Source organism: Orcinus orca, chromosome 5 (assembly GCF_937001465.1).
Source record: "Orcinus orca chromosome 5, mOrcOrc1.1, whole genome shotgun sequence".
Lineage (NCBI taxonomy): Eukaryota > Metazoa > Chordata > Mammalia > Artiodactyla > Delphinidae > Orcinus > Orcinus orca.
The window spans coordinates 13,335,632-13,359,727 of NC_064563.1; the positions used below are offsets into that span (position 1 = coordinate 13,335,632).

At 41.4% G+C, this 24,096-nt stretch overlaps 1 protein-coding gene across 1 annotated transcript in view; it reads left to right on the top strand.

Annotated features, from left to right (window-relative positions):
- The first annotated feature begins 921 nt into the window (after positions 1-921).
- Positions 922-24,096, top strand: part of COL6A5 (collagen type VI alpha 5 chain) — a 107,909-nt gene continuing 84,734 nt past the window's right edge. Inside the window, exons 1-6 of the mRNA XM_004283431.2 lie at positions 922-988; positions 1,927-2,517; positions 5,961-6,593; positions 11,638-12,198; positions 19,400-19,954; positions 22,026-22,601. Of these exons, the coding sequence (XP_004283479.2) occupies positions 922-988; positions 1,927-2,517; positions 5,961-6,593; positions 11,638-12,198; positions 19,400-19,954; positions 22,026-22,601 (2,983 nt within the window). The remainder of the gene's footprint in view (positions 989-1,926; positions 2,518-5,960; positions 6,594-11,637; positions 12,199-19,399; positions 19,955-22,025; positions 22,602-24,096) is intronic.

A 24,096-nucleotide genomic window follows, 5' to 3' on the forward strand; every position in this document is an offset into this window, starting at 1 on the left:
AGCAAAATAGGGTTTAATCTAAATGATCTATAGGATGACTTCCAAATCTAGTTTCCAGTGATTCCCTCAGTCTTCCCACATGATTAGAAATTTCGAAGTAACCGCTGGAAAGGTCACCTCTAGAATAAAATCCAGTCCTTATACCTTTGGTATCTCATTGAAGGTATCTCTATTTTTGAGTATTGGTTATTTTATCTATTTCCCTATTAATAGAGAACAACTTTGACTTGGTGGAATTTCTGTAAGATTGTAAATTCCCATGAAGATTTCTGATTGTGTGCTCATGGAGAGAAATACTGAAGTTAAAGTAATTTATAAAACTGAGTATAACCAGAAATGAGGGAGCAGTTCTTACAAGGGTTTAATGAAGAAAGAAACATGGGTAGCTGTTGGATTTTTGAGCCAAGTTGTGAACATATCAAATAGTCATTGTTGACATGAAAATAGATGGTTAAAAGTAGTGACTACATAAGTTCTGAGTCCAAATATTTTGTATAAACCTCATGGCACAGTGGTTAAGAGCTTGGGCTCTGTGATCATCTTGTCTGGGTTAGGATGATGGATCCATCACTTACCAAGTCACCTGTGCCTGTTTCCTTATCTGTCACGTGGGTATAGTAGTTGTACCTCCCAGTAAGATGGTTGTGAGGGTTAAATAAGATAATGCTTAAAAAGCACTGAGAAAAGTATCTGAGCCATGGCAAGGACTCAGCAAACATTAGCATTATCTATTGTCAACAAATACTCAAACTCTTGATGAATGTTTTAAACACTACTGGCATTATTGACAAATACAGTGTTTACAGTGTATTGTGCTCTAAACCAACTTTCCCAGTAGTTATTTCTTGTTAGACAATGAGATTTTTTATATTGTAAATAACATTTTTTACAGAGTAAAAGCAAGAAAACGTCACTAACAAAATGAAGATCCTGTTAATTGTATTTGTTCTCATCCTTTGGACTGAAACACTGACATATCAGAGCCCAGGTACCAGTACATTTTATGCTTATTATTATTAGGAAAATAAATATTTTATGTCTCAACAAATCTTTATTTTAATAAATAGAAACAAGGAATTTATTTCTTTATTAAAAAATCAAAGCAGACAGCATTTATTTGTAGTTGGCAATATATTCTATCAAGCAAATGTAAGCTCTCAAAGATGATGGAAAGCCATGGGCAAAATGCATGAATTATGCTACAACTGGCTAGAAAAACTTTAATTATTCATTGATTTGCTGAAGTCCTGATGTTCCATGTCTGTATGAATAGAGTCAACCCATATGTTTTGTGGGTCAGTTTGCACCTTGGCTTTAATAAATGAAAGAAAACGATAAAAGGAACACCACAGAGGAAATTTTATATATATATATATATATATATATATATATATATATATAAAATAAATAATATAAAAGCTTTCATATTCCATACATGCATATATGGAATATGAAAGCTAGGTTTTTCTGTAATTACTGAAAACATCATTCAAAGAAGTATTTTTAACCCTGCACTGTGCTACCCTAGGACTTCCTAGTGAATTTCAGGGTCATTTTGAAAGAAATGTCCTGCTTAGTTAAACATTTACCAGTAGATCACTAACTGGGTGGATGGAGGTGGCTGACCATGACTGCTAAAGTCAATGCTCCTGGTGCCTCCCCTTGTCCAGACTCTGTTTATGAGGCAGGTACACACTCCCCCACTCCCAGCTGCTGTGAATATTGCCTGCAATGGTAATAGCTCATGGCTGTACCCCACTTTCTCAGGACATTTTCCCTTGGCTTTCCCAGAGCCACCTTACCCGTAACCCTCCACTCCTTCTCTCCAGTTCTTGGGAGAAGTCTGCAGCTGATGACTGACTGATAGGCGGGTACAAAAACTGTCCCTCTTGACCCAAAGCTTTTGTTGCCATTTTATTTTGATAGGGCCAGGCCCTGAGTATGCCGACGTGGTGTTTCTGGTGGATAGCTCCAACTACCTGGGAATTAAATCCTTCCCATTTGTGAAGACGTTCATCAACAAGATGATCAGCAGCCTCCCCATAGAGGCCCACAAGTACCGTGTGGGCCTGGCCCAGTACAGCAACGTGCTCCACAGAGAATTCCAGCTCAGCACCTTCAAGAGCAGAGGCCCCATGTTGAACCACCTCAAGAAGAACTTCAGGTTCCTGGGCGGATCCCTGCGGATTGGGAATGCTCTCCGGGAGGTGCACACGACCTACTTCTCAAACGGGAGGGACAAGAGACAGTTTCCTCCGATCCTGGTGGTCTTGGCTTCAGCTGAGTCCGAGGATGCCGTGGAAGAGGCCTCCAAGGCGCTGCGCAGTGACGGGGTGAGGATCATCTCAGTGGGGTTGCAGGGGACACCTGAGGAGACTCTGAAGGCCATGGCCACAGGCCAGTTCCACTACAGCCTCCAGACGGTCCAAGATCTCAGCATTTTCTCCCAAAACATGACGCAGATTCTCAAGGATGCGGCTCAGTACAAGGAGGTAGCAGCCCACTCTCATACAGTAGGTAAGGAATCCCTTGGTTGAAGAGGTGTCCCATCCCCATGTAATTTGGTCCAAAGAGCCATCTCCTACTATCTCTATGGTGCCACTCACCAGAAATCTCAGTATTTCATGTGGAAATGCAGAAGACCTCCTTCTCATCAACTTTCAGTCTTGATCCCCTAGACTGAAAGGAGGGCTACTTTTACCCCCATGACTTACAGCTTCTCATTTGAAAAATGCTTTATTTATGTCTTAAGCAGGTTCTCCATGAAGACCTGAAACAGAAGACCCTAGAGTACAAGTAGTTTATGTGGGAGGTAATCCTAGAAAGCATTAGTAAAGAAAGGGTAAAGTGAAACAGGAAGCTACACATGCACTGTTGATGAACAGACGAAACAGGCCAGTACACAGTCATGGGAGGTGCCCAGTAAGTGTGCTGCACTGATGAGGGGCCCCAGCCATTGTCTCCAGAGTGATGTAGAAAGAGCCCCCAGCAAAACAGATCTTCCTGGCTGCCTCTGTGCTCTATTGTTGATGAGGGGCTATTCTGAGTGGGTGCTATCTTGTTCTAAGACTTGAGGAAGCCACCTCGTTTGGTACAAAGTGCCCTGACCACAGGTCAAGAGGTCCAGACAATACCACTAGCTGACTGTGAACTTGAGGAAGTGATTTCATCTCTCTGAGCCTGGCATCAGCATCCTCCTTTGTAAGATATGAGAGTTGGAATGATCTTGAAATTTTTTCCTGCTCTATCATTCACCAATTCCTTGGCTATCACTATGGGTTGATTTTGCAGTCAGACCAGCCTAGGCCTTAATAACAAATAGACTTCCTGAATCATAAGAAGTTTATTTATTTCCCTTGTAATGCTATAGGGCCAGTGTTCAAGTTGTCTTCCTTCTATTTAGATAATTAAGTTGGTGGTGGCTCTTTCATCTTCAAATATTACTTTCAAGGTACCTTGGGAATTGGTATAGAGCTGGTGGAAGGGAAAAAAGATGGAACATCACTCAAGATGTGGTTTTATGGGCTAAGCTTGGAAGAGACACACACTACTTCTGCTCACATTTCATTAGCCAGATCTTAGTCCCATGGCCACACCTAATGGCAGGTGAGGCTGAGAAATCAGGTCTAGGCCTATGAGCAAGAAGAGGAAATGGGTTTGGGTAAGTATCTAGAAGGCTCTGTCACAGTTAGTGCTGCCCCTGAAGCATCAGGGAGTACTTTTACCTCCACTCTTCCCATCCCTCACTCTTCCTGCCTTGGGGGAAATAGCAAGTTCTTACAGCACATGTGCTTCTCTTCCCAGAGAAAAAAACTTTCCTGTGACCCTTCACCCTGGGGACCTTGGAAATCTTACAACCCTGTAGGTAGCCTGAGCTCTCCAAGACCATAGGACTTTACCACCTTCTTAGAAGGCTTTGTGTACTGATCTGTGTTTCTCTCACTCCTCCTAATTTATTTCACAGTAGTATACAGTACAACAAGGTTTTGTTTGTCAAGACCCTGTCCTTGCCTTTAGAGGTTAAGAGTAAGGGCTTTGGAGTCTGGGTTCAAACCCTGGCTTGGCTGCTAAAGACCTTGAGTAAATTACTTAACCTCTGAGCTTCAGTTTCCTTACCTATAAAGTGAGGATATTAATATCTACCTTACAATATGGGTGAGATGACTTGTATGAATTTTGGCAGTTTACTGTCATTAATAGTAATAGCTCTTTGCAAATAAATACTGAGCTGAGTGGGCCATGCTGTAAGTTTGTTTTAGCCAACTATGTGAGGTTCAGAGTACATTGGTAGATTTATGAGAATTATTATAATTCCACAAATATTTCTGAGCTCCCACCAGGTACCAGGTACTGGAGAGATAGAGATAAGTAAGACATGCCTTCTGGCTTCTAGAGCTCACAATCCTGTGGATAGTTCTTGGCAAGATTGAGCTTATCTCTTGGCTACACCCCCCACAGTTTTGGCTCCTCCACCTGTTCCTGGAGTGGGCATTCTGTGCATGTGGTATACTCTCCTGTAGATTCCAGATTTATACAACCAACTGCTTACCTGGCATCTTCAATAGTATCCCAAACTTAGCGTGTCTGAAATGGAGCTCTTGACTTCTCCCTCCAACCTGTTCTTCCCACTATCTCCCCTATCTTGGAAAAAGATACCACTAGTATCCACTCAGTTATTCAGGCCAAAAACCCAGGAGTTTTCACCACTTCCTTTTTGTCTCCCAATACTCATATCTAATTTATCATCAAGTCCTCTCTGTTCTGTCTCTGATTCATGATTCATGTATCAAAACTACTCTTGTTCTTCTGTCTTACCTGCTTTATTCTTGTCCAAGAACCATTATCTCTTTCCTGGACTAGGGCAATTGTTTTTTAATGAATTCATTATCTCCCCTCAGGAACTAGGGTGATATTTAAAAGATTTAAATAAGATCATCTCAGCCCCATATGATTGGGCCCTACTTCCCTCTGACCTCATCCATCATTGTTCCCCTCACTCATTGGCTCCGGCTACTCTGGGCTTTTGCTTGTTTCTATTTCTCGCTTTTCTCTCTGCCAGAATTCTTCTTCCTTTCACACAATGTGTAGTTCAATCTTTCTCTTCATCTTTCTCAACCCAAATGTAATCCTTTCAGAGAGGTCTTCCCTGACTTTTTATGTCTCAGATCAATTAGTTCTCATCCCACATCCCCAACATAGGGTAACTCAATTGAGTCACCTATTTTATTTCCTTGTTAGCATTTATTATGGTCTGAAATAACATAATTTATTTATCTGTCCTCCCCATAGAATGTGAGCTCCCTGAAGTCAGGTATATTTCGACTAATTTATGCCTATATTTCAGCATTTGAAAGTGGTGGTGGTGATTGTGGTGGTGGTTCATACTGGTAGTGGTGGACTTGGAGGTGGTGGTGGTGATAGTGTTGGAAGTTCAGGTGGTGGAGTTGCTGAAGATGAGGGATAGTGGTGGTAGAGGTGGTGGTGGTGGTGGAGGTGATGGTGGTAGTCATACTGGTGGTGATGGTGGTCATGAAGACCACGGTGGTGGCAGAGGTGGTGGTAGAGGTGGTACAGGTAGAAGTAGTAGTGGAGGTGGAGGTAGAGGTGGTAGTGGTGGTGATAGTGGTGGTGGTGGAGGTGGTTGCTGTTGGTGGTAGTAGTGGTGGTGGTAGTCATACTGGTGGTGATGGTGCTCATGAAGAACATGCTGATGAGATGTGGTAGGAAAATCATAATAAACATTCTTCAGACAGAGGGAAGAGCATTGCAAATCCTCTGAAGTCAATGGTCAATGTAAATTTTGCTGAGAATTTTTATCCTTTGTTCACTAAAAAAAATGGTAACTGCATCCATCATGACTGCCTCTATTTTCACTAATGCCTTCTGACAATCTGTAGCGTGCCTTTCTCATTCTGGGCCAGAGGTGTGTACTAACATTCCTACTTTTTCTCCCTCCATAGTCCCCTTCCCCAGGGCCTGTCAGAAAGATTCGCTTGCCGACCTAATGTTCCTGGTGGATGAGTCTGTTGGGACAAAACAGAATCTAAGGAACCTGCAGAACTTCCTGAAGAATATCACCTCCTCCATGGATGTGAAAGACAAATGCCTGCGGCTCGGTCTTATGAGTTACAGTGACAGAGTTCAGACTTTTTCTCCTCTGAGCTCAAGCACAACCCAATCTGAATTTCAGAAGCAAATCCAGAAGCTTTCTCTGCGGGCTGGGAAATCCAGTGCTGGTGCTGCCATTGAGAAGATGAGGAGAGAAGGCTTCTCAGCATCAAGTGGCAGCAGAAGGGCACAGGGAGTGCCCCAGATTGCAGTCCTGGTCACTGACAGACCATCAGATGACAAGGTGCGTGAGGCTGCACTGAATCTCCGCCTGGAGGATGTAACTGTGTTTGCCATGGGCATCCAAGGGGCCAACAAGACCCAGTTAGAAGAAATAGCGTCTTACCCTCCGGGACAGACCATCTCCATGATGAAGTCCTATGCAGACTTGGAAATTTACAGTAAGAAGTTCTTGAAAAAGCTCCAGAATGAAATATGGTCCCAAATTTCAACTCATGCTGAACAAATGGAACTTGATAAAACTGGTATGTCTTTAAAAATCCTTTTCATAGTATAAAAATAATATGAGCAGTTGTCTAGGGCTGGGGCAGGAGTGAGGACTTGTTGTAATTGGGTAAGGGAACTTTAGGAGTTATGAAAATGTTCTAAAACTAGATTTTGGTGATGGTTGCACAACTTTATGAATTTCTTAAAAATCATTGAATGATTGCAGTGGATGAATGTTTTAAGCATGTAAATCATACCTGAATAAAATATACAAAATGTTAATTATAAAATAATTTGATAGTGTTGATGAACATAAAGAAAATAAAATCACCTGTGATCTTATCTTTCAGATAAAGCCATTCTTATCATTTATTTCTCTTATCTTTTAGTCTATTCTCTGTCTCTACACTCATGTACACACAAACACATGCATACACATTTCTTAAAAAACGATGTAACATTATGTGTATCAGTGCTGTCAAACAGAATTTTCTGTAATGATAGAAATGTTCTTTATCTTCACTGTTCGATAAGGCGACCACTAGCCAATCTTGGCTATTGAGCACTTGGAATGAGGCTAATGGAACTGAAGAACTGTGTTTTAATTTTAATTTAATTTAATTTTTATTTTAATAGCTACATGCTGATGGCTGTCATATTAGACCATGCAGGAGCACACTGTTGGGTAACTTATATCAGTTACAATTACTTCTGAGTGTGGCTAGCAAAAGAAAAAATAACAATGATTTCAATAGGATAAAACTATTTTTTTTTCTGTTTAACAAATAAGTCCTAAGGTAGGTATAAGGAGCTGGGTAGTACAACACCGTGTCAGGGACCCTGTCTCTTTCTAAGTTATTTTTCTGCTCTTTGTGGTCTCTGTTCCCAGCATTATAATCCAAGATAACTGCTGCTGGCATTACATTCACATCCAGCAACAAGAATTATAAAAGAGAAGGAAAAGGCAGGTTTCCCCCTCTTTTTCTTCAAGGATATTCCCAGGAATTACACTCACCATCTTTGCTTACATCCTATTGGCCAGAACTTAGTCACATGTCACTCTTCATTGTAAAAATGAGAACTAGAAAATGTAGTCTTTACTTGGGGCAGCCAAGTACCTAGGCAAATATTGGGGACTAAATTAGTGTAGAAAAGAGAATGGATATTGGGGATAACCTGTATGATATGCCTTATTCACTTTTCTATCAACCTTATAACATGAACTTTTGTCCATCTCCTTAAATATTTTTGGCAATATTCTTTTTAGGTTGGGAATAATATTCCGTCCTATGGATATAACGTAATTTGTTTAACATATCCTAAATTGTTGGATATAGAGGTCATTGGCAATGTTTTGCTCTTATAAAAGTTTTGCAGGGATCATCATTGTACTTATATCTTTATACACAACCGAATCTGCTATAGTTTTACCAGTTCTTTTCAAAGATACCAGGATATACTGCCAGAAGATACTTGATGTGACTTCGAGTTTATCTAATTCTGAGATATCTGCTGACATTTCCCTGCAGATAAAATACTTCCAAACAATAGGAACTCAAATTTGACAGCACTCACATGGAAAAGAATCCTCCAATGATGTTAAAGGCTAATTTTAAATTCAGATTAGTCGATTGAAAGTTTAAGGATGCAATCCTGGGCCAGCATTTGATTTCCTCTTGCATATATACATTACAAGGCAGCAGCAAGAAACCAGTCCCCTATTACCTCCTGAGTGATACAGAGAGGAGTCTCTCAGAGTGGCAGCTGCCTTGGTCTAGTAGCAACTTTTAGGGCATAGGAGGGATGTGTAGCACGGTCTGTCTCAGAGAGTTTGAAATTATGTGACAAAAAACTATTATTGTCATTATAGAATTTCTAAATGGGAAGATATGGGACCAAGGCTAGGACAAGGGCCATCCTTATCTTCCATAAGGCCTCAGTAAGTGCCTTCTTATTAATTCAGTGGCTCTCTAATACTGGTACCTGACTTAGATTGAGTTCCTCAGATATAGGTGTCAGATAAGGATTCATGTGAAACTGATATATTAAAATATTAAAAATATACCCAGAAAAAACTGGAGATTGGTAGAGAAGGGAGGATATGGGGCCAGGAAGGACAGGATGATAAGCCCCATGGTAAGTCCCATGGAGGGTCAATTCCACAGGACCATTTGAGAGACAGTGTGGGTTAAACCTTAGATTTGTCCTAGACAGGGGTCAATGTAACTGGAGAATTTATATTCCAGCACACAGAAGGGAATGTACATTTCCAGACACCTCTGGTTTAATACCAAGCAAAAAGGGTTTCAACAACCCGAGAGCAGCCCACCCACCCACAGACACAGGTGCTAGCTATTGGAATGAAAGTGCTGGGAACTGGTTACACAAAAATGGTAAAGGATTTGAGGGGATACAGGTGGAGCACCAAAAGTGTCTGCTGTAAATTTATCAGGACTTCCTGAGGAGCTTGCTAATAATTCAGTGGCCCAACCCAATGACTCCGTCTCTGCGAGTAGGGCCTAGGCCACCTGGATTTTAGAAAGCTCCCCAGCAAACTCACTCTAGCAATATCTGAGAACCACTGCCTCAGTGAATTTGCCATGGTCTACAGTGGGGTGGCCAGCTTTGTAGTTTCAGAACAGTCAGACACAGAGAACCAGTCTCTACTGACTTAGTCCCTGCTGTATCCACCACCTTCGGCACCACTAGGTATTCAATTTATTAAATAGAACTTCATTAAAGCAAGGAAAGACTCACGTTAACCAAACCAAGAGGCTATGTATAAAAAAAGATTGACGATTATCTCTGCAATGGAACTATTAGTGCCCAGGGACCTAGACATTCATGTCCTCTGAGCAACATAGTCTCTCCCTGTAGATATATAGACAAGTTAGAAGCTAAAATGTAATTAAAATACTGCTGGATGATGTGGAATCAGAGCAAGGGAGTTAGTTTTATGACTGAAATGTCTAGTGGTATTTAGAACGACTATTTTAAAATCAAATATATAGATCTACATCTCTGTCTATCTCTCTGTATAACTGCAGGTGAGACCTTGTGCCAGGAGACACATTTCTCTTCAACCCTGTCCACTTGAACTTTTTAGATGGATATATTCTGTAATTACACTGTCCAGTATAATAGCCACTAGCCACATGGGACTTTTAAGCACCTGAAATGTGGCTTTTGCAACTGAGAAGCTGACTTTTAAATTTTATTTAATTTTAATCAGTTTAAGTTCACATTTTAATAGCAATATGTGACTCACAGCCCCAGACAGAGTTGGATGGGTATTGCCATTGTTACCCCCGGACTCGAATTTTTCTCTTCCACATTACTGACCACCATTCTTCTTTATTACATATATAAGTCAATTCATTCTGGTTGCTGTCAAGTTTTTGTGGCCTGGCATCACCCCTGTCTTTTACAGATAACTGCTTACCTTTGCCCTAATACTTTTTTTAAAAATAAATTTATTTATTTATTTTTGGCTGTGTTGGCTCTTCGGGGTTTCTCTAGTTGCAGGAAGCGGGGGCTACTCTTCGTTGTGGTGCATGGGCTTCTCATTGCAGTGGCTTCTCTTGCTGCAGAGCACAGGCTCTAGGTGCACAGGCTTCAGTAATTGTGGCTCGTGAGCTCTAGAGTGCAGGCTCAGTAGTTGTGGCACACGGGCTTAGCTGCTTAGTGGCATGTGGGATCTTCCCGGACCAGGGCTCGAACCTGTGTCCCCTGCATTGACAGGCAGATTCTTAACCACTGTGCCACCAGGGTAGTCCCTGCCCTAATACTTTATATGTAGATTTTATAGTTTAATTCTCAGGGTCAAGCTTATTTCCAGTATTTCTGATTTCTTAAGGACCAACTCCTCATAGCCTGAAGTAGTGTCAATAGCCATATATTGCCAACAAGCTATCAAGAAAGAAAATATTTCTGAAATGACTAAATTGTGTTGTATTTTAAATACCTTTTCACATACTCAACCAGGTAATTGTACACATAAATAAATTTTAAAGGTATGCTTTTCCTTCTACCCAATTTCAAAAATGGTTAAATAGTGTTGTAAATAGACTATTAGGAAAGTTAAAGCAGTTTTTCAGAGAAGCTGCTCAACAAAGGAAGGAACATTTAGAGCTCCTTTATTTACAATTTTCTGTTGAAATCCTGTGATATACCAGGCCTACCGGGCAGAAGCAGAAAACTAGGCAAAGTCTCACCCTCATGGAGCTGACATTCTGTGACAGGAGACAGGCTGTGCTCATGAACAAATGAATAGGTAATTTCAGAAAGTAATGGGCATCATAAGGAAAATAGGTTAATAGAATAGACAATGATTGATGTGCTTTAGCTGGAAGGGAAGCCCTTCTAAAGAGCCGACATTTGAATTGGCATGACCAGGAGGTGGGAAGGAACCAGCCATCAAGATTTCGGGGGAAAAATATTCCAGGAAAGAGGTAGGTGCAAAAGCCCTGGGGCACATTTAGAGTACAGTAGAAGCCCAGTGTCACTGGAACACAGTGAGGAAGATGAAGAATTGCTGGAAATAGGGTCAGAGAGAAAAGAAGGGGGAAAGATCGGCTGATTTTTCATTTTTAAATTCTAAATACAATGATAAATCATTTAAGCAGAAGAGTAATATGATCTGGTTCTAGTTTTAAATACATTATTCTAGTTGTCCTGGACAGAAGAGGTTATTGGGGAAGTAAGAACAGAAGGTCATTTCTCAGGAAATGATAAGGCATAAACTAAAAAGCTAGGTGTCAATACGAGAAAAACAATTTTAACTAAAAGCCTGGAGACTTGGGAATCTTGTCCTTACTCTTTAATTCACTGGCTGTGTGACCTCAGAAAAACCACTAGGCCTCATTCAGTTTCAATTTCCTCAGAAGGTTGTGGTAAATTTCAAAGGAGAAAATGGGTACGAATGTGCGCAGCGAAGTGTCCAGGCTCCGTGCAAACCTGAAGTGCTCTCATTCTTTAGAACCTTCGCAGCCTCATCCTCCTCTCCAAACCCTCCTGCAATGTTCTCTCCAGTTTCTCTATAGTTAACAGAGAATGCAATTTCTGCTTTCCATTTTTCTTCAGGCTGTGTAGATACAAAAGAAGCAGATCTCTATTTCCTCATTGATGGCTCAAGCAGCATTCAGAATAAACACTTTGAGCAAATCAAGGAATTTATGTTGGCAGTGATAGAGATGTTTAGCATCGGCCCAGACAAAGTCCGAGTTGGAGCTGTGCAGTATTCCCACAAGAAGGAAGTGGAATTTGATATCAATGACTATCCTAATGCTGTGGCATTAAGAAAGGCTGTTTCTAACATCAAGCAACTTGGAGGCAGATCTCTTACTGGGGCAGCCCTGGATTTCATTCTGCCACTAATAAGGAAGGGAAGGAAGCAGAGGATGAATGAGGTACCCTGTTACCTCATTGTGTTGACTGATGGGAAGTTCACGGATGGTGTCCTGGAACCTGCTGAGAGACTAAGGGCTGAACACATCACCATCCACATGGTCGGCATTGGTGAGGCTAACAGAACACAACTGCAACAAATTGCTGGGGCAGAGGAAAGGGTTCACTTTGGGCAGAACTTTGATTCTTTAAAAAGAATCAAAAATGAAGTTGTTCGCAGCATCTGCACTGAGAAAGGTAAGCAAAAGTAAAAGGCTTTATTCTCTGTACTTCGTTGGTTGCTTCAGGCAGACTAATAGGCCGAAACAAGGAATGACGTGACCAGTTGTCTGGCTCACATTTTGCTAACTTCCTTTATAACTGTGGAGGGATTCAGCCCCTCATTTTAAGCCAATTTCCAAGGTTGGAGAATCCCTATATAGACAGCTGCCCTAAGGCCATCTCGAAAGCCATAAGTGTGAAGGTTGCTAAGAATGTCGTTGCTTTGACAAAGCCCACTGCTATGGAGGATAAGAAACTTTATATTTGTGTATGTGTGTGTTTGTGTGTGTGTACACACTAATTCAGGCAGATGAGGACAGTGGAAAGAAAATGGGCACTGGCTTTAAGTAGATTAGGGTTCAACTCACTTCACTGCTTGAACCTTGCACTTCCTCGTCTGGAAAATGAGGATAATACCTACATCAGAGTATCTGTATAGGTTTAGCATAATAAACACCAACCATTATTTCTCTATTATGAATGCACACCTAGGACATATGTAACCCTTGCTTATTTTTATTTATAACAGAAACACGTATTTGCATTTTTGTTCTGACCAAAAATTAAGTAACAGAAGTAAGGAAGAACAATGTGCAAATTCCTGCACCTGATTGTTATTTCTCTTATTAGTAATAGCCACTTATCTAAAAAAAAGATACAAATGAACTTATTTACAAAACAGAAATAGACCCACAGACATAGAAAATAAACTTATGGTTACCAAGGGGAAAAGGGGAGGAGGGATAATTTAGGAGGTTAGTTTTAACACATACACACTACTATATATAAAATAAACAACAAGAACCTACTACTGTATAGCACAGGGGACTTTTACTCAATATTTTGTAATAACCTATAAGGGAAAAGAATCTGAAAAAGTATATATGACATTTTTAATCAACTATACTTCAATAAAATTTTAAAAACTAGTAATAGCCACTTACTAATTGAAGATGGTGTGTGTTGACTGCAAGTATTAGCACCTGAAAATATCGTCTGCCAAGAGTCATGTTACTTACTGATTAAGATAAAGGATGATGGAGTCAAAGCATCAAAGTTCACAACCCAGATTTATCAATTATTGGCTGTGTACCTTGAATGGGTTACTTACTGTCTACCTGCCTTTGTCCCATATGTGTAGGCATATTGTGAAGCCTAAAGGTACTAATACATGCAGGACACTTAAAAGAGGGCTTAGCCCATGGTAAGCGCTACATAAAACGTGGTTATTTTAAAAGTTGGTCAAGGTGTTCACTGATGTGGAAAGGAAAAGAATTCTAACTTACTTGAACTTACAAAAGTGAAAATGTGTTAGAATTTTTTCTGAGTCACTAAAATCCAAATAAAAATAAACTAGCAAATAAGTAGCATTAACAGCAAAATCCTAAATCACAACTTTATTGATTTTTTTTCTTCCTGTTATGGACAGTAGTAGAGTAGGGTTTTCAGGATGTCTTAGAATGAGTGTAAGAGTACAGATTCCCTGACGTTTCCTGGAGTTGATGCCAAGGAAAGTAAAAGGGTTTCAGGAAACCTAAAATAGATTGTACTTCAGGTCTTCTCAAGGGAGAAAGTCATGGACCAATCTGAAGAAAGACAGTACGTTTTTTTGTTGATCAGGTAGTTGCAGTTCAGGTGCCAAAACCCTGGCACACCTGAGGGAGGAGACAAACTGTGGACAAGGAAATGAGCCATAATATGGTGAATAGAGAGGCAGGAAAATTAAGGACCCTATGCTGGAGGGCCTGGAAACCACTGACTGGTCTCAGAGCACATGTGGATGGAATGACACTGTGTATTTGTTCAGGAGCAGGTTAAGTGGTTCTAGCAAAAAGACCCTAAACTACACAACATAGAATATTGTTTCTCTTTTGTGTAATAGTCCAGGGTAAGCAGTCCAGGTCTAGCAAAGAGGCTGGTTCATTACCCTGCATTTGTGGAAAGGGAGATAGGGCCAGGGGAGCCCACCATGCTCAATTGTTTTATTGTTAAGTCCCAGAAGTGGCCAAATCAGTCCTGCTAATATCTACTAGCAAGAACCTAGTCACAGGGCCACATCTAGCTTCAAGGAAGCCTGGGAAATATAGTCTTTACCTGGGCAACCATCTGCCTAGTTGAAACTCTTTTATTGACGTGGAAGAGTGGGAGATGGTAGAGGGCCAGAGTGGCTTCCATGACAAATTGAGATGAGGAGGTAGATCCTGTGAATACTGAACCACAGGTAAAAGTCTCCTCTTTTGACATGTGTTCATGGAAGAGAACCTTCCACACTTCGCAGAGCTGGGGCTTTGCCAAGGCCACAAACGTCTTCAGGAACTTCCCTATTTACAACTTTCAAAATGGCTCCAGGGCAGCATGGATCTCAAATGATGGTTTTAATACCCTCTGGTGAGGCTTATACAAGTTATTAGAAAACAGATAGCATCTTTTAATTCTTCTATGGATGATACTGTATCATAGTTTTCAAATGTATCATCATTTGAAAATGATGATACATTTTCAAATACTATGGGATAGATTCTGTGAGTATTGAGGGAGAGGCTGGTAAAAGAATGGCAGTGATAACAGATAGACAAAAGCGTTAAGACTAAGGAGATACATGCTAAAGAAAATATATTTACACTATATATAGAATATGTAATATAAATATATACTATGGTACATATATATGTATATATATACACACACAACTCCTGCACCATGAATTAATAACACTTTTTTATGGCTTATAGAAATTGGTCTTCTATGCGTGTATATATGTACAGATACATATATATGCATATAAATGGCCACTTCCAGTCAGTAGGGTATCTACAAATTTTATGTATAAATAAAGGAACAGTCCATGTTGAATGGATATGTGCTTACTAATGTACTTATTATCTCTAGTAAAAACTTTTCACCTAAATTTCTAATATTGATTTGTAGAGTTTATCAAATCACTTTATTTTTTTAACATCTTTATTGGAGTATAATTGCTTTACAATGTTGGGTTAGTTTCTGCTGTATAACAAAGTGAATCAGCTATATATATACATATCCCCATATCCCCTCCCTCTTGCATCTCCCTCCCACACTCCTTATCCCACCCCTTCAACTGGTCAAAAAGCACTGAGCTGATCTCCCTGTGCTAGGCAGCTAATTCCCATTAACTATCTATTTTACATTTGGTAATATATATATGTCAATGCTACTCTTTCACTTCTTCCCAGCTTACCCTTCCCCCTCCCAGCATCCTCAAGTCCATTCTAAACGTCTGCATGTTTATTCCTGTCCTGCCCCTAGGTTAGTCAGAAACTTTTTTTTTTTTTAGATTCCATATATATGTGCCAGCATACGGTATTTGTTTTTCTCTTTCTGACTTACTTCATTCTGTATGACAGACTCTAGGTCCATCCACCACACTACAAATAACTCAATTTTGTTTCTTTTTATGGCTGAGTAATATTCCATTGTATATATGTGCCATATCTTCTTTATCCATTCATCTGTTGATGGACACCTAGGTTGCTTCCATGTCCTGACTATTGTAAATAGAGCTGCAATGAACACTGTGGTATATGACTGTTTTTGGATTATGGTTTGCTCAGGGTATATGCCCTGTAGTGGGATTGCTGGGTCATATGGTAGTTCTATTTTTAGTTTTTGAAGGAACCTCCATACTGTTCTCCATAGTGGCTGTATCAATTTACATTCCCACCAACAGTGCAAGAGGGTTTGGTGGTACTGAATTCTCTTAACTTTTGCTTGTCTCTAAAGGTTTTATTTTCTCCATTCGAATCTGAATGAGATCCTTGCTGGGTAGAGCAATCTTGGTTGTAGTTTTTGTTCTCATCACTTTAAATATGTCCTGCTACTCCCTTCTGGCTTGCAGAGTTTCTGCTGAAAGATTAGCTGTTAACCTTATGGGGATTCCCTTGTATGTTATTTGTTGCTTTTCCCTTGCTGCTTTTAATATTTTTTCTTTGTATTTAATTTTTGATAACTTGCTTAATATGTGTCTTGGCATGTTTCTCCTTGGATTTATCCTGTATGGGACTCTTTGTGCTTCCTGAACTTGATTGACTATTTCCTTTTCCATATTAGTGAAGTTTTTTTTTTTTTTTTTTTTTTTTTTTACGGTACGCGGGCCTCTCACTGTTGTGGCCTGTCCCGTTGTGCAGCACAGGCTCCAGACACGCAGGCTCAGTGGCCATGGCTCACGGGCCTAGTCGGTTCACGGCATGTGGGATCTTCCCAGACCGGGGCACGAACCCATGCCCCCTGCATCGGCAGGTGGACTCTCAACCACTGCACCACCAGGGAAGCCTCCCATATTAGTGAAGTTTTCAAGTATAATCTCTTCAAGTTATCTTCTCAGACCCTTTCTTTTCCTCCTCTTCTTCTGAGACCACTGTAATTCAAATGTTAGTACATTTAATGTTTCCCAGAGATCTCTGAGACTGTCCTCAATTCTTTTCATTCTTTTTACTTTATTCTGCTCTGCAGTAGTTATTTCCACTATTTTATCTTCCAGGTCACTTATCCATTCTTCTGCCTCAGGTATTCTGCTCTTGGTTCCTTGTAGAGAATTTTTACTTTCATTTATTATATTATTCATCATTGTTTGTTTGCTCTTTAGTTCTTCTAGGTCCTTCTTAAATGTTTCTTGTATTTTCTCCCTTGTAATTCTAAGATGTTGGATCGTCTTTACCATCATCACTCTGAATTCTTTTTCAGGTAGACTGCCTATTTCCTCTTCATTTGTTACGTCTGGTGGGTTTTTACCTTGCTCCTTCATCTGCTGCATATTTGTCTGTCTTCTCATTTTGTCTAACTTACTGTGTTTGGGGTCTCCTTTTCACAAGCTGCAGGTTCATAGTTCCCATTGTTTTTGGTGTCTGTCCCCAGTGGGTGAGGTTGGTTCAGTGGCTTGTGTAGGCTCCCTGGTGGAGGGGACTGGTGCCAGTCTTCTGGTGGGTGGGGCTGGATCCTGTCTTTCTGGTGGTCATGGCTGCATGCAGTGGTGTGTTTTTAGGTGTCTGTGAACTTAGTAAGATTTTAGGCAGACTCTCTGCTAATGGGTGGAGTTGTTTTCCTGTCTTGCTAGTTGTTTGGCACAGGGCATCGAGCCCTGGAGCTTGCTGACCATTGGGTGGAACTGGGTCTTACCATTGAGATGGCGATATCTGGGAGAGCTCTCGCATATTGATATTATGTGAGGCCTGGAGGCCTCTGGTCGTCCAATGTCCTGCACTCAACTCTCCCGCCACAGTGGTCCATGCCTGACACCAGGCGGGAGCACCAAGATCTTGTAAGCCACATGGCTCAGAAGAAAAGGGAGAAAAAGTAAAAGAAAAAAATTTTTAAAATAATTTTAAAAATTATTCAAATAAAAAAAATAATAAAAAGAAGAGAGAAATAAAACCAATAAACCAATCTACCGATGATAACAAGTGCTGAAGACTATAATAAGATAAACATAAAAATCTGAAACCAGTCAGTTGCAGACAGCAAACCCAAGTCTACATTTGCTCCCAAAGTCCACCGCCTCATTTTTGGGATGATTCATTGTCTATTCAGATATTCCACAGATGCAGCGTACATTAAGTTGATTGTGGGGATTTAATCCACTGCTCCTGATGCTGAATGGACAGATTTCCCTTTGTCTTCTTTGTTTGCACAGCTCCTGGGGTTCAGCTTTGGTTTTGGCCCCACCTCTACATGTAGGTCACCCTCAGGAATCTGTTCCCACCCAGACAGGACAGGGTTAAAGCAGCAGCTGATTATATGTCTCTGGCTGATTCAGGCTGGGGGTAGGGGGCGGTACGGTAGTTATAATTGGAACGCAGGGCGAGGCTGCAGTGGCAGAGGCTGCCATGATATTGAAACAGCCTGAGGTGCACCATGTGTTCTCCCAGGGAAGTTGTCCCTGGGTCATGGGACCCTGGCAGTGGCAGGCTGCACAGGCTCCTGGGGGGGTGTGGATAGTGACCTGTGTTTGCACACAGGATTCTTGGTGGCTGCAGCAGCAGTATTAGCATTTCATGCCCATCTCTGTGGTCCGAGTTGATATCTACAGCTCGCACCCATCTCTGGAGCTCATTTAGGTGGTGCTCTGCCTTCTGTGGGCAGACAGGGAAGGAATCCCCTCTCCTCGTGCACCCCAAAACAATTATCTCTTGCCTGTTAGGCAGGTCCAGACTTTTTCCCAGACTCCCTCCCAGCTAACTGTGGCACACTAGCCCCCTTCAGGCTGTGTTCAGGCAGCTAACCCCAGTCCTCTCCCTGGGATCTGACCTCCGAAGCTGAAACCTCAGCTCTCAGCCCCCACCCATCCCGGTGGGTCAGCAGACAGCCCTCTCAGGCTGGTGAGTGCTGGTCAGCACTGATCCTCTTTGAGGGGACCTCTCCTCTTTGTCCTCTGCACCCCTGTTGCTGCGCTCTCCTCCATGGCTCCAAAGCTTCCCCCTTCCACCCCCCGTCTCTGCCAGTGAAGGGGCTTCCTAGTGTGTGGGAACTTTTCCTCCTTCACAGCTCCCTCCCAGAGGTGCAGGTCCCGTCCCTATTCTTTTGTCTCTGTTTTTTTCTTTTGTCAGCATTCAATAGGAGTTGTTCCACATGTAGATATATTTTTGATGTATTTGTGGAGAGGAAGGTGATCTCCACATCTTACTCCTCTGCCATCTTGAAGGTCCCCCCTCAAATCACTTTAAATTATCCCAGAAAATAATGCTATATAAGGATTACCTGGAAATTTGTGTTTCAAGAATATACATAAAACCCTGGAATATTAGTCATATTAGTGACAAAAATTGCTTACTTTTCTCTGTCCTTTTTTGATCACCATTGCATCCTTAATGTATGGCCTGATGCTTTCTGTTTCATAAACTTCAAGAATTATGAATGAATAAATGCATAATGCATATATGCATAAGTGAGTGAATAAATATATACTTTTGAAGTTGTATTTCTTCTCTAAAACTTCTTAGGTAATCTTCAATGAATTTCTGATTTAGGGTTCTAGTCAGCAGGCTTCTACAAAAGAAGCAGATAAAATTTTCAAATGCAATGGAAGTTGCTTGAGTTAATTTTACATATTTTCTGATTAAAGGATTTATTTCTGCTTTACTGTCTTTTATACATTCTGAGGACAATTCCAACCTGGTTTATTTCTGGTCTTTTTGATTACATGCAGGATGTGAATACATGAAGGTCGATATCATGTTTCTGGTGGATGGTTCTGGCAGTATAGGATATGAAAATTTTGGGAAAATGAAAACCTTCATGAAAAACCTGTTAGCTAAGGTTCAGATTGGCCCAGACAAAACCCGAGTTGGTGTCATTCAATTCAGTGATCATAATAGGGAAGAATTCCATCTTGATAAATACTATACACAAAAAGAAATTTCTGATGCAATAAACAGAATGTCTCCCATCAACAAAAACACTTTGACTGGAAGTGCACTAACCTTTGTGGATCCATACTTCACTGAGCCCAAGGGGGGCCGTTCAATGGTCAAAAAGTTTCTCATCCTCATCACTGATGGAGAAGCCCAAGATGATGTGATAGACCCTGCAAAAGCTCTTCGGGACAAAGGTGTGGTCATCTTCTCTGTGGGGGTGTATGGGGCCAATAGATCTCAGCTGGAGGAGATCAGTGGGGACGGCAGCCTGGTCTTCCAAGTTGAGAACTTCGATGATCTAAAGGCAATAGAGAGTAAACTCATCTTCCGCGTGTGTGCTCTTCATGGTAAGTGACCCTGTTATCCTTCAGGACTCAAGGGTGTGAGCTGTTGACTTTATAGTGGGGTGAACAGTGACTTGGACACTGGGCTTGGCCTCCAACTGGACTTTGATATTAAATTTTGATCTTATCTATGCTATGTTAATATACCCATGACCTCAGGAACATATATACAAAATACCAAGATATATTCTAGAATAACAGTTTTGTCAGCTAATTTGGCAAAATGTACTCTGATTTTGATGACTTTAAATATATTCTAAGAAGGTCTCAGAATTTTACATTAAATTCCCAACTCTTTAATACCTGCATACTAGATTTTCCAGAGCCAATTTTTAATCCCAAATGATTCCCCAAATTGTTTCTTGACTACCTATAACCATTGTTAAGCAGTAAATAGAGATACAAATTCATCTTCCTCTTAGTTAAATTAAAACCAATATCCTAAGCACAGTATCCCCCTAACAAAAACCCTCTGTATTTTAAAGTTATAGTGTATATTTTCATTACTTCACATTATTTTCTTACCCTCTATCAGCTAAGTATCATGCATCAGCTGTTTGTGTGTCTATCCCTTTGTAAAATTTTAATTTGCTACTTCTTTTTAAAACAATTGCTTGGGGTCATCACTTTTATCTGACAAACTGTAATCCTTTTCAAATTGAATTGAACAACCTTCCGTTTGAGCCCATCAATTTTAATGACTCGAGTAAGAACTTGCTATAAATCCACATGTAAGGTTAACAGCACCTGTGCTTTTAAATCTACCATGTGCTGTTGTTATCTGTGTTTTGGATACAACTAAGGGAACAAACCAAAGCATTAGTAATTGTATATTGTTCCTCTGGCAACAGAGGCCTCCTCTGGACTTCGTTCTTCAGGATTATGTGTTTCAAAATTTCAGAAAGTTAACAAATAAGGTGTCCTAGTGTAAACTCTGAGCTTTAGGCAGTAGCTCTAAGATTTCTCTTGGAACAGCTAACTGGAATTTTTTTTCTTCCTCCAAGAATGGCAGTGATTCCCAAACCCTTGGGATTGTAGACACATTCTAAGAAAGGCTTACCTTAAGGCCACGGCCCCACCTTTGAAATCCAAAGGGCTCTTTCCGGCCTTTCTTCATTTTGAGAAATGTAATGTTTGTGGAGACCTTTTCTATAGCATGAGGTGAACTTTTAGCTGATTTATACATTAGATCAATTCATAAATATTTATCAAGTTATGACTAGTCACCAAATCACACTGGGTTGTTTTTCTGATGTAGCCTGGGCTCATCCACAGTGGATGAGACTTGAAATTTTGAGGGCTCATTGCCAGAAATAAGGATTGGAGGTAAGATAGGCAGGTGGAGGGTGAAACTTTAGGAAACATGTGCTTAAGTTACTTAGGGAAGGAAAAGAGTGGAAACAAGCTCACACTTTGGAGACTGAGCCAGAGTGGTTGCTTGGCTTCTAATGTGGAAGAGGGCTTGGGGCTGGGGTGAGGTGACAGGAGACTTAGCTCTCCCCCTACATGGGCTTTTCTGGGTTCCAATTTGAGAAGTCAGGGGAAGGAATACATGTAAATTCAAAGAGGCATGGTGCACACAGGAAAGTTTATCTACTAGAAGATGAGGAGACAGCTGGAGTCTGAAGGAGTAGGATGAAACTCCCAGTTTATCCACTGAGCCCCTGACCCTCTCAAAACTACAGGCCAGTCTGGCAAACATTGGTCGTGTCTCACCACTGAACTACATTGAATTACCTTCTGACATTCCCTTCCAGTTGAAAGCCTGCTTAGCAAAAGGTGTTGCACGACCTGATGAAATTTAGCAGAATAGAGTCGGGAGGCGTGAGGAGCACCAATCTGATCACAGAGTTACATAGATAAGGGTGCCAGTGTCCTTGGAATCATGATGTGGGCAAGTTCTACATCTCTAAGCCCTCAGCTTCTTTCTCTTTAAAATGGCAACAGTAACTAAGTGAACTGCAGTATCTGGCAGGTGGGAGGGACGTGGCAAACGTAGTTTGCTTCCCTTCTAGTCTGTCTGTGCAGAGCACACTGCAGGAAGTTTGTGATGCCTACTCTCTTCTCCTTTCAGATTGTAAAAGGATTAGACAGTTAGACGTTGTGTTTGTGCTGGACCATTCAGGCAGCATCCTGCCCCAAGACCAAGAAAGCATGATCAATGTCACTATCCATTTGGTGAAGAAATCGGATGTTGGCCCGGACAGAGTTCAGTTTGGAGCGCTCAGATACTCAGATCATCCTGAGGTTCTCTTCTACCTCAATACGTACTCAAACAGAGCAGCCATCATCGAGCATCTGAGGCGGCCCAGGGACACGAAAGGGAATACCTTCACTGCCAGGGCTCTGCAGCATGCAAACAACCTGTTCATGGAGGAACATGGCAGCCGTCTCAAGCAAAACGTGAAGCAGATGCTGATCATCATCACAGATGGGGTATCCCATGACCGAGATCAGCTCAGTGACGCGGCTTCAAAATTAAGAGCCAAAGGCATCATCATCTATGCAGTGGGTGTAGGAAAGGCCGACCAAGAAGAACTGGAGACTATGGCGGGGAATAAAAACTATACTATCCACATCAGTAATTTCAACAAACTGAAAGATATTTACCTGCCTCTGCAAGATAGTATGTGTACCAATGCACAAGAGGGTAAGTTGGGCTGTTAAAGTTTCTACAGGGATAGCAATACAAGTTTACACAAAAAATATATGATAACTTGGCTTCCCATTACCTGGGTGTCACAGGATGAACATTTCTCTGCTCAGGCTACCAGTTTTCTCATCTCTGAAAGAAATGCATTATTGATTAAGCAAGAGTCTAAAGGTCCTTTGTCACCATATTGAAGACATTATACAAGAAGGTTTCAGAAGCAGTCCTTGCTATCTGGCCTCCCTGTTTCCTTTTTCTTGGCAGAAAGGACTCTTCTTAGGGTAATATTCACCTTTCCTCATTTCACGGCTGCCTGTGCTGCCTGTTTGCTTAATGGCCCCAAGTGCAACTACTCGGTATCAGTTTCAGGTCAAACTCAAGTGGAGAGTTTCATGGTTTAAACAGATAGACTTTTGTCTTCAAAGTTCCATGGGCCTCTAAATGGGATTGTCAACATCCTGTAGGGCCATTGGAAGTCCAAGTGGTATAGTGAACTTTTCTGGATAAAGGCCAGGAATGGGGTAATAGAGACTGGCTGCTAGGAACCAGGAGGGAAGGGGTCAAAGCTTATCCATGAGATACCCCAGGGCAGGAGGGGCTGGAGGCATCACATCTGAGGGAGGAAAGGGTTTGCCACCTGACCTCAAAGCAGCAGATATTGACAAGTCATCTAGGAGATCTCTGTGCCTCCTTGGAAGGCTGGAATCCTGGCCAGATATTAGCCCAGGCCGCCCGACATGGCAGATGCATCAGTCAACCAGCTAACTTCCTTTCTTCTTTCCTCTTCCCTCCCTTCTTCTGACTTCCTTCTCTTTTTCCTTTCCTCCTCCCTTCCTTCCTCTCTACCAGTTTGAAACCTACTTTTGTATCCAACACAAATCATGTTTCTATGGCTGACGTTAACTCACTCTCATCTCTATGAAATAGTCCAACCCCAAACAAAACCTCCCCCCATATCCTGTGTCGGACCAGCATTTGCTAGGCTGGGTGAAACTACTTCTGACCTCCACAGCTCTACTTTACTTAAGTAAGCAATAAATTCAGCTTCTTGGTTTCAGATACTGAATAATGGTATTTAAGAAAACATGACTTTTCCCAAGGGAGTGGGGCCAGCTCAATTCTTGCACCTGTCTGGTCCTTCCCTAGACTCCCACCCTTGCCATCTGTCCTGCTGCCTTCCAGACCATCCTTAACACGAAGTGATCTTTCTGATACACACTGGGCTGTATCACTGATCTGCTCACAGGTTACAGTTTCTAAACTTCTGAGATCCACTTAGCCTCTGCTGACATCTCCCACCTCATCTCTTGCCCCCCATTTCATAGTCTTTCCCATCATCCTGAAATTCCTCCCTCTTTGCACGCATCATTCCACCCACCACAAGCCTGCCACTTCCCTTGGCTGCACCTAGCTTATCTGTCACATCCAGCCTTTGTTTGCCAGTTTCCTGACCCAGCACCCAGCAGTGTCCCCACTGTGTCCCTCAACTCCTGCA